This window comes from Amblyomma mixtum, chromosome 1 (genome assembly GCF_055824585.1).
Source record: "Amblyomma mixtum isolate Tamu chromosome 1, ASM5582458v1, whole genome shotgun sequence".
NCBI classification, from domain to species: Eukaryota; Metazoa; Arthropoda; class Arachnida; order Ixodida; family Ixodidae; genus Amblyomma; species Amblyomma mixtum.
In genome coordinates, this window is record NC_143012.1 from 294,968,627 (window position 1) to 294,984,012 (window position 15,386).

General features: G+C 42.8%; 1 protein-coding gene across 13 annotated transcripts in view; it reads right to left on the reverse strand.

Moving 5' to 3' along the window:
- Positions 1–15,386, reverse strand: part of ATP8A (ATPase phospholipid transporting 8A1) — a 90,888-nt gene that overhangs the window by 10,885 nt on the left and 64,617 nt on the right. For 9 of the 13 annotated variants that reach the window (XR_016286956.1, XM_089566476.1, XM_089566475.1 and 6 more), the window contains 17 exons: positions 14,488–14,574; positions 14,309–14,356; positions 14,013–14,103; positions 13,152–13,216; positions 12,939–13,028; positions 12,685–12,767; positions 12,430–12,535; positions 11,677–11,754; positions 10,444–10,554; positions 10,288–10,362; positions 10,034–10,156; positions 9,424–9,502; positions 9,040–9,101; positions 8,835–8,891; positions 8,147–8,254; positions 7,128–7,216; positions 5,569–5,670 (listed from right to left, as the gene is read on the reverse strand). Coding sequence is in view for 12 of the 13 variants with exons in the window: in XM_089566476.1 (XP_089422602.1) it covers positions 5,569–5,670; positions 7,128–7,216; positions 8,147–8,254; positions 8,835–8,891; positions 9,040–9,101; positions 9,424–9,502; positions 10,034–10,156; positions 10,288–10,362; positions 10,444–10,554; positions 11,677–11,754; positions 12,430–12,535; positions 12,685–12,767; positions 12,939–13,028; positions 13,152–13,216; positions 14,013–14,103; positions 14,309–14,356; positions 14,488–14,574 (1,454 nt within the window). In the remaining variant the exon portion in view is untranslated. The other 4 variants (XM_089566481.1, XM_089566484.1, XM_089566483.1 and 1 more) reach the window with 4 other exon arrangements.

A 15,386-nucleotide genomic window follows, 5' to 3' on the forward strand; every position in this document is an offset into this window, starting at 1 on the left:
ATGCAATCTGTCAGTTAGGCATTTCACATTTAACACATGAAGCACCTCCAAGTTTTTGTAGCCTTTTATTTCCTTTGAAGTGGATCAAAAATAGGTGCCTACAGTCTCACTGTCCCTCTGCCTAGTGTGGACCCTTGAACTTGAATTCGAACTTGAATTCAAACAGCCACTTTATTTGAGTTGCCACCTTAGTCCCGTCAACATCAAGTGTAATTTGAACTAATTTCAGTCTCCTCCAAGTTCAAATAATCTACGGTCAAGAGTTTACTTGGGTTTGCCATGTTCGTTTATTGGGTTTAGGGAAAAGGTGCTCAACAGCTGACAAGATATCTGCCAATACGAAATGCATGTTTTGTCAGGGAAGGGTTTGCAGTTATGACAATAGGTTACTGCTGGGTGCTGTTTTGCACATGCCTCAGCTTGACACGAGCAAATCGGTTGTTCACACACATACTTGGCCTGGAAATGAAAAATGACCCCCAAATGGCCTTTCAGGTTTACCAGGAATGAGTGACCATTGCCACAGCAGCTGTCGGCGACAGTTTATTGCAAAAATTTCATCGAAGGAAATGCCAACAAAGAACTGTACACAGTCAGTCTTTGGTGTAAAAGTAAAACAATTCTTCCACACACACACACAAATACAACCAAAGTGCAAAGCAACCGTGCTACATGCAGAAGCCAACTTGCATGCAAAAAAAAAAGGAAAACACAGTTGCCACGCGTGAACTGGCATCAATGCATCAATGAGTAGCAGCTTCACTCACATGCAATGGGAAATTCAATGAAACGAGTGCCTCCTGGTCGTACCACTGACTGTTCAAAGTTGCTGAGCACTGAATGTGTGCCACATAATTGGATTGTCATCTGCTACCTTACTTAAATTAGTAAATTTGTGGCACACTTTCAGCATGTAACTCCATTAGGCTCCACTGGCTACTACACGTAACTACATGATAACCAGATAAGTTACTCCTTCCAATTTCTGGTAATGTCTATTATGCTGCTGATGTGCTGCAGCACATTTGGCAAAAAAAAAAGAAAGTATCACATCTTTTTTGAGCAAGAATCATCTCGAAAGACATACTACACAATCTGTGAGCGCACTCATAGAGTTCCAATACTTTTATAGACAAGCAAGTGCCATTTATATGCTTGAAGAGCACGCTGTATGCCTCTGAGTACACCACATTTTTCATCTTGTACTCAATACGTGAGAGCAGTGTCTTGAATATGTGCTAATAATTTTAGCTACTTGAAGCAGCCCAGTAATGTCCGAGTATATTACTGAATAGTAAATGAAGCACTACAAAATATCACTGTCAAGCTTATCCAAAATTATGCTGCATATCTCAGTTGATGTATTGGTCTTCATGAATGGCATACAATTTGGATTCCAAATGAATTCTGTGCTAAGCAATGTAGGAAACATCCTCAACTCCTTAGCCAACACCACATGCTGAAAGCAAAAACTTCTGCTCTTCATTCTGTGACGCATGTTTCAGAAATTGCGCTTAACCATCACAAACTGGGAATAGACGTGCGTTAACCAACATAGTAACAACCTTTAACATTATTTTTGCAGGCAAAAAGAGTTACGAGATGAACAAGATGGTAGTTGAGGAAATGGCAGGGACCAACCATATTCACACAAAAGTATCCCAGTAGATAACAGTAAAGAGTATTTTAGAAAGCCAATGTGGCTTGTCTGCTATCTTAGACACAAGCACTGCATGTAACCACTGTAATGCTGTTTGTTATTCGTCCTGACAATGAAAGACATGGTTTGAAAAACTGATTATATACCTGACGCACCCACGCCACTGCATGTGTGCCTTGCCAACATCAATACTTTCATACAACTATAGTTGAAAAATACACCAGAACACACCACATGAATTCATAACCAAGGGAGTGAGTCATAGACCCAATTTTTATCGGCACTGTAACAAACAAAACAATATATGTACCAAGCAAGAGTTGATAGGTAGTTATCGGCTATCAAACACTAGTGGTAAACTGCAAATCTGCATTCTTAAAATCGTGCCTTTTCTCCATAACACTGCTCACACACTTTAAGAGAGAAACCTTTTTGTTTTTCCTTGTCAGACAGAACGTATACACTCACAACCTTGAACTATTTAAATAGCACCAGAACTGCAAGCTCGTGTAAACCGACACAGCAGCGGTGACCTCCTCACTCTGAGTCAACACAAAAGCTGTCCAGCGCATTTATATCACAGATTCAAGTTCTCAGGCACCAAGTAGCGTTGTTCCCATGGAGCAGCGCACGTGCAAGGTAGGAGGCAACGCCAGCCGCATCACAGCCGGGTTTCTGCAGCTTGCAACGCTTGTCTGTTTTCATACACGGTGCACTGGGGGGCAGGGGTAGGAGAACTGGGGGGAGGGGGGGAAGCAGGGCAAGGAGAAAACAAAAACGGAAGGGGACAAATGCAAACTAAAACATAATAGAGCCAGGAGCGGGTAGCACACCCTACATCAATGTGCTTTTCACTGCAATCAACCCTGCCATCAACTCCACAGCTGACCGTACTGGCAGCAAAAAGAACCAGCTCGTAACCAGCCACGACAGCTCGTCTTTTCCAGAGAGTTAGAAGCATGGTGGCCTTGGGTCACCAAAGAATTCCAAACCCCAAGGAACATTCCGCAAGCACCCTTCCTTCTTCAACTACTATGGTGCAATTACAAGGCCACATCTACAAGAGAAAGCTATGCTAGTTTCTTTAAGTGCCTCCCCATGGCTACATTAGAATTCTCACTTTTAATCCCTACTCAACTTTCTTTTTGTTCGCAGATATCCCAGATATCAGGCAATACAGGGGCCACCATAAGCTAGTAATAGTATCCACTGATTTGGGGCTCTTAACGTCCTCTGACAGAAAATTCTAATTCTTAATGAACTTTGATAAAAGAAAATGTTTGATGAGGACTCTCCTTAAGCAGTACTTCTGTACTTTGCATGTGCGACCTTTATGGCCAGAGACAGACAGAGAGAAGTGGTTTTGTGAAAAGGAAAGACGCCGTGGCTGTCTCACTTCTCGATGGACACCTTAACTATGCTCCGAGGGAAGGGAAGAAGGAGGAAGTGACAGAAGGAAGCGAGAAAGAGGCACCATAGCGGACGGTTCCCGAGTAAATTTGACCGCCTGCGGGTCTGTAATATGTGCTTAACACTAACTTTACGTGATCAGTGACCAATACTAGTCAGACAACAAGAGGCCACAAAAATTTTAGTTAAAGAGGAGGCCTTTGGTTTCTTTTCTTGCTGCAGTAATACCCGAGGCCGGCTTTAATGCTTGATACAGAGCTGCATGAAAGCACATTGACATATTGGTGTGACTGTCATGCACAAACCATGCAAAGGGTACCGTGCTATTAGTTTAAGCACAAAACGATTTCCATTTAGTCATACAACAGCAATAAAAACATGCAAGCCTGTTAAGTACAGACACAAATAATCAATGGTGCATTCCACGGTAAAAATAGTAATTGCAGTTGAGTTCCTGCTGCCTATTTCTACGCATGTGCACCCTTTGCCAAAATGTACAATCAGCAGTGCAAGTTTACAGGATGTGCACGCTCGGGAACAAGTAACTGCAGTGCCACCTTGTGACCCAGTCACCTGGCACTGCTATCACTAGATGGAGCAAGCTAGAGCCCTCAGATTGGCAAGCATTTTAGGCAACTGGCCAACACGACAGCGCCAATACATTGTTTTTTCCGTGCACCTGCATCCCATAAACTTTTGCAGCTGACTGCACATGCCACAGGGTTTGGTGCTCAGCCATATAGTGGGGCTCCTGTACACAACCCAGATACATAACCACAAGAAATTTAAACGAGCGCTGGCAACCAAAAACAAGCACATAACACAATCAAGTGGATTTGGCGGCCTGTATACCTTTGACAAAGGGTGCACATATCTTTTCTCTCTCGTCAGTAATGAGCCCAAATGATCTAACAGTTAAAACAGCCATTCTGTAATTTCTAGCCAATACCATACTTCACACACACATGCAAATTCTAATTAGTTTGCTTCCTGTATTTCAGGCAGAGATATGAATTCAGCCATGCGCTCAACAGAGACAAGACTTTTCATTTCATTTCCTTTTCTACGACACAACACATTAGTGCGTCATGCAGTATAACGCAAACACTATACAGGCATGCAAAAAGATGACAGACTTACATGTGGATGTTTCACACGTCAACAAACCATTCTCGTAAGCAGTGCTGAGCTATATCATATTTCTAAGCTACGAAGGATAGACAACAATCCATGCATAATGCCACAAATAAACACCAATACGAAAAAACAAACAATGCATGCTGCTAGTGCCACATTTGAACTTCAAGAAAGAAAGGGGGTGTGGTGTATTACGTTGGTCAGTATTAACTGTGCAAATGCCCTGAATACAAAGTCAAGATATTAAGCGATGCACCGAGTCAACAGCCGTTAGGTCTGAAATAAATGCTTTACCCATGCTTTTCTTCTTAAAAAAAAAAATTGTGGTTACACCAAAAGGCATCAGGAAATTCCATGCGATGCAATGGCCATCACCATGCAAGACATATCGTTAAGGGAAGCCACCAAGCTTATGGCGTCACAACTCAAATGAAGGCCCTTCGATCAAATAATAGGCAGCTGATCCCCCACAGGCTAAGGAAGACGCACGTCAGCACGTCACGCATAATGCATGCACACTTCATGCTCACAAGGTAACGTCAAGACCTGAGGTACAAATGAAGTACTACGTTGGACCACTTCCCAAGTCAGTATCGTCGAATAAATGGAGAAAGCTGCAAAACAGCACTCCTGACAATGAAGCGAAATGGTCACACAGCGATTCTGATGATAATGTACAACAAAGAGGATGCTTTCTTAAAATCACACGCGAACGGCCCACACTCAAGAACCCCTTGTTGCAAGTGGCAATGTCTGAGCACAGGAAAGTTGATGATGCAAGGCCATGCAGAGGGAAAGAGAGTTCAGCACGAAGTGCGCAGCACACTTGCACATGCTTCAGCCAACGTTGCCTTCTTGCGAGGGAATCAAGCTGGAATGTGAAGTATTTCATTAGGTGCAAGCGCTGCAGCATGCCACAACGAGCAGCACACATGCAATAGTGCTACTAGCATGCAACCACAAAGAAAGTGTTCACCACAATGCATGCAAGCGACGGTAGCGAAACAGAGCAGCACAGCAGCCTGCAAACATTACTTAGCTGGCTTTCAAAGCTCCAGCGTTTTTCCTAAAGGCTATGTTATCATGCTGCAACAGCCTCACTGCACCGGCTGCCACATTTTTATCAGCTTTATCTAAACTAGAAGCACTAAAATCAAACTAAATATAGAACAGCTACCATTTTTATAAACTCCCTTCAAATACTCATGCTAAAATCAAACAACATAGTATCCACTTGTCCAGAGCCAAAGGGACATTCATAGGTGCACCTTGAGCATGCAATTTTGTTTTTCTTTGTTTTTGCTTATCTATATCCTACTATGTTGCTTATATGGTGAAAAAAAAAACTCATGCGTATTTACTTTTGCTTGGTTCCTTGAAGAATCACAGGGCCGGGGTCAGCATGAGTGATCTCACTTTCTCTCACAGCTTCTGTTAAAGATTTGAAACATGAACGCCTAATCCTGAAATTTAAAAAAGAAAGAAAGTTAAAATGCTGATGCGAGGGCATCAGGCTTTTGTCCCTTGGTCTGCACATATCACATGAAAAAGGATAAAAAGCAAACCAATCGATTGCCAGCAGCAGTTTCTGTGTAGCCATCATGTTTTGACATGTAAGCACGCCTCTGGGAATTAATGATACAGCCATGTCTATCATCCTACCAGCCCCATTCCCCACCCCCATATAAGCAGTCATTTTTATTATACTTTCCTTGCCATCACACCACACCGAGCTTTTTGCATACGTAACAGAAATGAACTTTCAAAACAGTAACACACATTAAGTTCAGAGCTACTATAATGTTCAACATAATACCCCATGGTCAGGATGAAGCATTATAAAAAGGCGAATGTTGGGTCACCGACCAAGTCAAATACAAAGGAAAATAACAATAACCTTTTGACTTGATCAGTGACCCAATCTTCTGTTATAAGTTCAGAGCTGATCAAAACATTTTCAAAGCTTTTCATATAGCTGCAAAGAGAAGTGCCTGAACACATGCACATACACCAGAGCCGCCGCGGTGGCTCAGCGGTTATGGTGCTCGGCTGCTGACCCAAAAGACGCGGGTTCGATCCCGGCCGCGGCGGCTAGAATTTCTTTGGAGGAGAAATTCTAGAGGCCCGTGTACTGTGCGATGTCAGTGCACGTTAAAGAACCCCAGGTGGTCGAAATTTCCGGAGCCCTCCACTACGGCGTCTCTCATAGCCTCAGTCGCTTTGGGACGTTAAACCCCATAAACCAAACCAAACATACACCAGTGTTGAGTTTAACTGCTAAAAAGTGCAGCTCTGAAGCTGTCTATGTTATATAAGCCACTAGACGAGGAGCACCAACCAGCCAAAATGCGTGGGACTCTCCAAGCAACCATCTCGAAACCTAAACCTGGTGCTCTTACATCACAGTGATATCACAGGCACACAAAATGGTCACAGAGGAGGGAGATGTCGATGAGCATACCGCAATGAGGAGGAAATCTAGAAAGTACGGTAAATAATAACAAAATGATAAAGTAATGCAAACACAAGAAAAAAAAAAAGACTGAACAAGCTACACAACATAGCTATGAAAGTGTGGAGGCTGGAGCTCAAAGCTCTTGCAGAAGTACAAGTCAACCAGACAACACACACATCCCTACAGTTCGGTTTGTGAATGCTAGTCTTAAAAGAATGAAGAGCATCTTGTGGACATACTCTTAATGAAAAACTTCCCCTCTATGACAGGTAGGTAGTTAAGAAGAACTTCTTGTTGGGCGAGTTGGTGCATACTGGGCTCTTTCAGTCTCCCTCGTGTTTTTCCTGTGTGTGTCTTTTGTGTGCAATTCGTACCTACAACAGTATGAGAGGTAGAGTCTGTAAAAACCTTCAGTGCGCACGGCCATGACGGCAACAGGACAGTGGAGTAAGGAAAGACACTCACACAATGACGATGACATCTGCCAGCAGTGCCATGAAGGGAATTATGATGAGGCCCATCCAGAAGATCCCAGATGAGAAGATCATGATGTCCTGCAAAGAGGAGAAGAAGCAGTCCGCATGTTTCCACACTCCTGGTCCACTTGAATCAGCCGTCACAATCCCTGTGGCCTCCAATTATCCTTTTAATCAAAAGCACAGAAAGACGCCCAATGTTTGAACATTTCCCTACAATGCACAGCTGTCATGATTCAGGAAACAATTTTTTTTTTTTTGGTACTGCTGATTTGATTTCAGCAGTAAAACTTAGGGAGAGTATAAAAAACGAGGTGTATAAGTGGGCAGAACAATTATAAAAAAAATCAATTTTTTCACCATGTTTTGGGATTTTAAAGCAGTATCCCCCCATACGAACACTGAAGACAAGCTGAAATTGGCCTACATCGATTAATTACCACATGCTAATAGGACGGAGGCTGCTTTCACAGGAAAAAAGAAAATTTATGAGCTAGAAGACTAAAAAAATAAAAAGAAAAAGAAAGACAAATAGCACTGCCAGAGGCCATTTTCACAAGAAAACTGCAATGGCATCAAATAATCTTTTATAAGTGGATCTGTGAGGCTAGATAAACGCCACTGCCATCTACTTACAACTTAGGGGACTACAATCGATGTCGTCAATGGCACGAGTGGCAGAAAAAATATGCCATTTTCACTTCCAAATTTCTCAGCAATAAATACATCTTCAGCTGCCAAACAAATGTCAACAGAGCCACAAAAAGTCATAAAGTCAAATTTCACCGAGAACAAACGAAGAATAGAGCTGTTCTTGGAGTCTGTTCGAAATGACAATACCTAGCATCGCAAAGCAATGACAAATCAAAGGGTTTCACACACGTTCCCTCAAAAAGACAGCAATGAAACGGAACCTTAAACAATCTATGAAGATACTGTTAATGTAAAAAGGCATCGCTGCACAAATGGCTGAGAGTGCTGAGAGTACAACTGCTGGTGCCCACTTACCATGCCAGCCATGTCCGGAGCAATGGGCAGCGTAGGCCATATGTTGCAGTAGATGAGTAGGAATATAATCCACATGCCAATGCTTCCCCAGATGGCCATGTGCACCGGCTGTGCGGAAAGAAAGGAAAGGTGCACAGCTATAGCCTGCATTTTCAACTTCAGCAAAAGAAGACGCAGTTGAATACAGAAACAAAAGCAGTAGAATAAAAAAAGAACAAAAAAAACGAGGAAGTTGGTATGCCTAAAGCATGAAGCAAAATCAGTAACTGGACATGACAGAAAAAAACATCCAAGCGTGTTTATCTCCATGTAACAAAACTGGCTTCCCAGGTCAAGGAGGACGAATAATATACCTGGCCATGAATGAATGATCCCTGCAGGGAGTACTCTTGAATGGCTAATCAGTGCTGGGTCAAGTCCCCAAACTGAAGCAAGGCTGCACATGTTTCAAACTGCCTCCCCCTGTCCTCCTAGCCACCCCAAAAGCAAAGAAATTCCACTGAATCTACAAAGATCCTGAAGGAACAGGCCCCAATAAGTGTTTGCATGGTTTCCCCCACAATATGCCAAGCAAAGAAAAGAAAGAACTTTGCAGGGCAAAGCGCTTTGCCAAAGCGACTGCACAAGCACAATGCTGATCCCAAGGAAAGCTTTTTGTGTGCACCACAATGGGTCATGCCAGCCTTACCCAAGTCCATGAGTTCATCTCCAGACCAGCCTTGAGGCACACAGTCACCACGACATACTGGAAAGGTGAAAGAGATACTGTCAATGCATAATAAATCAAGAGCAACATAAAAATAAAAATGCTGTACAAAACTCTCCCGTCTTGCTCCTGCATTGTTCTCAACAACCCAGGAGACTACCCAAAAATGGCACTCAGTGGCACTCACCGTGTACACCATGTTTCCAAACATGAGGTATCCACCGTCTCTTCCATTCGCCCAGGCAACATCTGCATCACCACCAAAGTAGAACGCGTTACAACACTGGGATCACTGTCAGCACAGATACAAAAATAAATAAAACCAGCACAGCTAAACCAGTGCAATCACAGTCAGTACAGAAGTTTGCAAAAAATATAAAAATTCTAACCTGAAGAAGGCAAAGAAAGATAATGGATGTCACATTAAGAGTGTGACATTGCACAAAGCGTACCGCAGAAGACTACACAAGGCATGCAATATTAGGCAAGTTCTCAAACAGAGCCAATGCACTGTGACGCTGGCTTGTAGTCACTGTCTTCACTGTGTGCAGTATGAAGACACTAAACTTACCCTGCTTTATTCCTAGCATAGTCAGCCAGAAGAGGACTATCGAGTGGTAGATTGCATCAATGATCCACACCCAGAATACCTGCAGGTTGAAAGGTTGGTTGGTGAAAAAAAATTTCATTTAACACCACCAAAGAACTGACAAGGAGCATTAGCATTGGGAAGTAAGTGTCACAATCAGGCAGTTGAAATCTCCAGGTCATACTAGAAGAAAATAAAAGACTGAGCAAGAGGCAAAGAAGGATGATGCAGCAGAAAAAGATCCAAACTGTAGGCTCTACACATTTCAGTTTCCACTATGGCACTCCAGATAAACGGTCTGTACCTTGGTACTGTGACCTCTTTGGTCCCGCCTTGATGAAATGCTGGTCCTTTCTTTGCAGCTTGGCAAAAGAGCGAATTTCAATTCCTTTATTTAAACCACAGCGCAATTCCAAATATGAAAACATTAATTGCTTCAGTGAAGGATTTCCGGCAGCCCAGCAGCAAGTTCACCTCAACACTCTCAGCCTGCCTTAAGAAACTCTTTCTAGAACAACTATAACAGGCACAGTTTCCTTTGGTGTTTTGCCCCAAAATGCCAAATGACAAAAGCTCTGGTTTACGTTCTTACCTTGGCATTGAAGCCTTCAGCATTCTGAGATGACTTGTAGAGTGCTGGATATTTCATCATCACTTCCGCACTGCAGGTGCGATCAAAGAGGCCAATGGCGAGAGGAGGAGCCGCAGTGAACATCTGCAATGCGCACACTTCGCTGTCAGAACTGCCATCACTTCCTCGGTAACTGTGGCTAGGGAAGACTGCACCACCTCTTCACAACATCGGGCACAGGAAGCCAGCTGGGCAACAATGATCCGCCTACTCACCACATTGTACATGCCGATGGACCACCTTTCAAACAGGGTTTGTCCAGACCAACCGCTCACAGCTGCGAACCACAACTGTGAATGCACAAGAGACTATTAGCTCTCAATTCAAGCACACACAAAAACTCTTGAGGGCAGGCAGGAAGTAAACTTCACCTCAATGACGTAGAGGCAGATGTTCTTGTGAAATGAATAGAGGATCAGCCGGCACATTCTGTTGTGGTTCCATGCACCATGCACAAACAGCAGCCGGCGAAGAAATCGAAACTGCAGAACATTGCAAGGGCAATTTGTAAGGTTTCTGCATATGATCCCCCCCCTCACACTGTGTATCAAACAACACACAACATGATTTCGGTCTGGCATTTTGGTTCTTTCGATGTCAGGAATCACACAAAGTGTCAGATAAATCCAAACAAGTAGATTCTCCAATCTTTTGTGCCTTACATAAACTGAACAAACACTGTGTATCAAACAACACACAACCTGATTTTGGTCTGGCATTTCGGTTCTTTCGATGTCAGTAATCACTCCAAGTATCAGGTAAACCCAAACAAGTAGATTTTCCAATCTTTTGTGCCTTACATAAACTGAACAAATTACATCATATAGCTGACAAAACTATATTTCTCATGCGCTTACATCACTACACTGAGACATGTATTTATGTGGTCTATGTCTGCAGTAGTTGTTTTAAGTACTTGTCCCACAAAAGACAATAAAACAAGTGATAGTATATAATCTTGTAATAATGTAGCTTTGAAGAGATCACTGACTGCATTTTTTTTTTCTTGCACTGTGACCTTGAGACGGTTTTATTTCTGATCAATTTATGCGCACCAAGTGATGGGTGCACTCTACACTAGTATTCACTTTCCATATCCATCGTGCTAGAAATCTCTGAATAACAACTTCAGTACTTGGAAACAAACAAAATAAAAGCATTCCATTGTATTACGAAAACCAGCAGAGCATGGAGTGAAACATAGGTTAAAGGAAAACTGTGGAATACACCAAAGCACTGCATCCCAAATGTCACGAAGTTGTCAATTACACCGACTTTGACATTTCAGCAGCTCATATCATCACAGCTAACAAGAACTTCATCTTATAATACAGCAGTAACCAGAAACTGCATTTTGCATCGATCCCTTAAGCGATTCGTCCCTTCGCCTTCTTGCCGTTGGTCACAGTGTTATTGATACAGGAGCGAGCAAGCGACACCGCATGTTCAACTGCCTGTAAGAACGTCAGAAATCACAACTGCTGATTGTAGAAGGGAGAAAGAATGAACTCGAGAAAGAATCGCAACGGAACACAGCCCCCGACTTCAGTTCAGAGAAATAAAGCAGAATGTTGAGTTTGCGAATGCAGTAGATGCTAGCTTACCTGTGCGATTGAATAGTCGGAAGCACAAGCGGCCTGCAAGCCTTCCATGCCACTGATACCAATGCCCACATGTGCTGACTGCAAGGCAGGAAGTGGGTATCACTCTTGTTAGCAGTTCCAACTATAAGTTAACGGCCTCTGAACAAAAACTCTGCGCAGTCACCACAACATAATCATCATCCAAATGCAAAACAAGCTACGCCTCAGGAGTAGCAGTCCACAGAGATCTTGATTTCAGAGTCAAAGCATGTCATTTTTTAAGGACAAAAGCGCAGCCAGTTAAGGCGATATTTTTTAGATATGTTTTATGAAATCAACACGCGAGAGTTCACTGAAAGTGAAGTTTTATGAGGTTGACAACTATAGTCCTTAGGCAAACCAAGCTACATAATCACTTCATAAAGTTCGAGTTCATGTGATGAGCCCAGTGAAACTGAAACAGGCAGGAAAGAGATGGTGTTTCACTGCAGAACACAGAGCTCCAAGTTCCAGCTCTAACCCAAGAGAATCCTTTGAGCGCTTCCACACCAGGTCAAGTTATCACTGACAGAACAATAGACATAGAGCATGCACTTGCAAATGCTTTATTAATATGCCCAACAGTTGGTTTCATCGAGATGCCCCAATTCGCGAAATATCCCCAAACCACAATGTCAGTAGCCTTCCTGACCGGAAAAGATATCAAGTTTATGATAATGAAATAAATGTATCCAACTGCAAGCAAAGGAAAGAGAGAAGAAAAAAAAAACTGACCTGGATCATGGCAACATCATTGGCACCATCACCAATGGCCAATGTCACGCAGTGCGTTGAGCTCTTCACCATCTCAACTATCTCTGCTTTCTGCATGGGAGACACCCTGCATGGATGAAAACCAGAATGCAGGTTACTAATCTGAATTTCTGCATAAGCTTATCCATGTGCTAAACGTACTTGCAGATGTCATTTATTTAAAAACAGCTTCTGTAGCCATTGCTAAACATAGTGAGAAGCAGCATGTCCACACACCTGCAGCAGATGCAGACCTTGCACGAAAGGGCGATGTCGACAAAGTCCCGCCGGACATCGGAGGACAGAGCATACTTCAGTGTCTGCACAGGAAACGCATTGAACATGGGTTAACACTGAGCAGCCAATTGCACCACTTTCTTTACATACTTCCGAATTTTCAGAGGCATAATCTCTTAGCCTACACCATTGCAAGACTCGTCGTTTACGCCAAAATATTTACCGATGAATGAGAAAATGTGCGAAAGATTTACCTTTCCATCAACCACAAGTGCAAGCTCATTTTCTTTCCTGAGGAGATCACCAAAGTCGTGAGCATGTTTACGAATGGCTTCTCTTGTCGCCTGTGAACAAAAGAATAAAGAGGTCCGTTCCTCATCCTGCAGTCTGTTTTAGAAGCACACCCTTTCCCGTCTACCACAAAATAAGGCAATAAAGCAGCGAAATGGGGTAAGAAGAAAGCTTACGTCCAAGCTTTCTTCATTAATGACTAGAAGTGGCATCGACTGAGAAATCAGCCTTGTTGAGTACCCTGAAACAGGAAGGACATTCATTTAGGATTTCATACAGAGACTGTGTGCTCAAAAGGCACAGAAAGCACGGGGGCATATAAATACACGAGCAACATAGCAGAAGATACCTGCATACAATATGCTTCTTGCAGATGGAATGAATTTCATTTTAGCAGAAAAAAGCAAATATCACAGGAAGAGTTAATAAAAATGAGAACATTACAGAGCCATTTGCCAGTAATCTGTTAGAAAAATTCCACTACAGTTTGATTATCGCAGAGTTCCTTTTTTCCGTACCTCTACTGACTAAATAATGGGTTACCTATACACCTAGCCATCTTACTAGCAATGTTACAGTAAAGCTACAATACTTTCCTCGACAATCAACCATCAACCATGTCCACAGAAAAGGAATACAGCAAGTCAAATGGTCTTTACTGTAGAAGAAAATACAATGCTCTAAATCTCCCTCAATTTATTTTTATTTTGTTTTTGCACAATGTGAGATTTCAGGTAAGTGAAAAACAAAAACAGGTGGAAAAACCCAGACAGTGTACACTCCTTTTAGCTGAAGCAGACAGACATCAGACATAAGAAAGAAATCTACAAAAATCACAAGATATTTTACCAGGAAATTACATCTGAACATCTTGTCACAAACAAGAAAGATGTAACTTTTGCTGTAATGACGGTATGCTTCACTGATGTCGGGTTTTTTTCACACACCACAATGCATCCATCTAGGTGTCTGCTGGTACTACTCTGATGTGATGTGCGCCACAGAAGCATGCACCACATTCCCATTGCTCGGCATACCTATGTTAATGGCAGTTTCCTGCTTGTCCCCCGTCAGCACCCAAACTTTGATGTCAGCCTTCAGCAGGTCAGCGACCGTTTCCGGAACACCCTGTTTGTGCCAAAGAATAATTCTCAACATTCGAAGCAGAATGCAGCCGCGGTCTTCAAAAGGTTTCACGAAACTGCAGCTACACCACAGAAAAATTAAAATAATCGGCTTAATAAGTTGCACGGTGGATACCAGAAAATATGACATATCCACACTCGACTCACTCTCATCACTTCAATGTAGTGAAAAAAAAATGAATACTCACATCTTGCAGTCGGTCCTCAATGGCAGTGGCACCCAGAAGAGAGAGATTCTGCGATTGGAATAAAAGTTGCATAAATCAGTGGTCTAATGCCACAGCAGTGTTCCTGCTTCATATTTATAACCTTCATGCCAGTCAGAGCAGGTGAATTAGCTCAAGCAGTACAACAGTGCCCATAATACCGTTTCAATGAGCTGTGCAGCCTCTTCAATCTTGCGTTCCCTCATCTGCAGGGCTGTGGTTGCCTTGTGGAATGTGTTCTTCCACTCCTGCAAAGGTGTCACGAAGTTGCTGCACATTAATAGCCTTGATGACTGAAATTTCAGCACAAAAGTTACACTAGTGGCATACAAGTCGGTGACACCTCACGCAACATACAAGTCAATGATTTTTCACATCTGCTAGCACAACAGCATACTAATGGCTAAATACCAAGGCTATTTTGGAAGACCAAGCAAAATGCAACGAAACATATACTTCTGCTGAAAACTGATGGCAGCATGGCACCACAATGCGCAGACAGCCGCAGAGATAAGTGCGCCAAATCAGGCAAACTGTAATTCAATGTTGCTGGTTCCAGTCCTGATGTGACAGCATATTGCAATGTCCAGAGCTTTTCCAAGAAAGTTTTTTTTTTCACACTTGTTATTAAGCCATTCAGGAGCTATGTGCCACTGTGTAATCAGCATGTCTGTGAGTCTGCCCTACCAATACCACGTGTTCCTGCACCACAGACAATGCTAGGCAGCCAGGCAGAAAAGCATCTTCTGGGAGTGATGCAATGAAAAGTAAACCAAGAGGATGCGAAAGAAGGGAGTTGATTCGCGAAGCAAATTATGACGACGGGAAGGCACTACATGATGGAAATGGGACAATTAGAAGGAAGTTCAGTAACGCAGATAATGGGGCAGACAGCAACACAGAAAATTATGCCTGATGAAAAGTAAGTTGCTGAGAAAGAGCTGCGAGGGCTACCTATGAATGAATGAATGCACTGGTGACAGCCAGGCTCAGTGCTTTGCAATCCTGGATATCTCTGCTCGTACTTGAACGAGTGCACGTGCTCTCACCCCCTGAATTC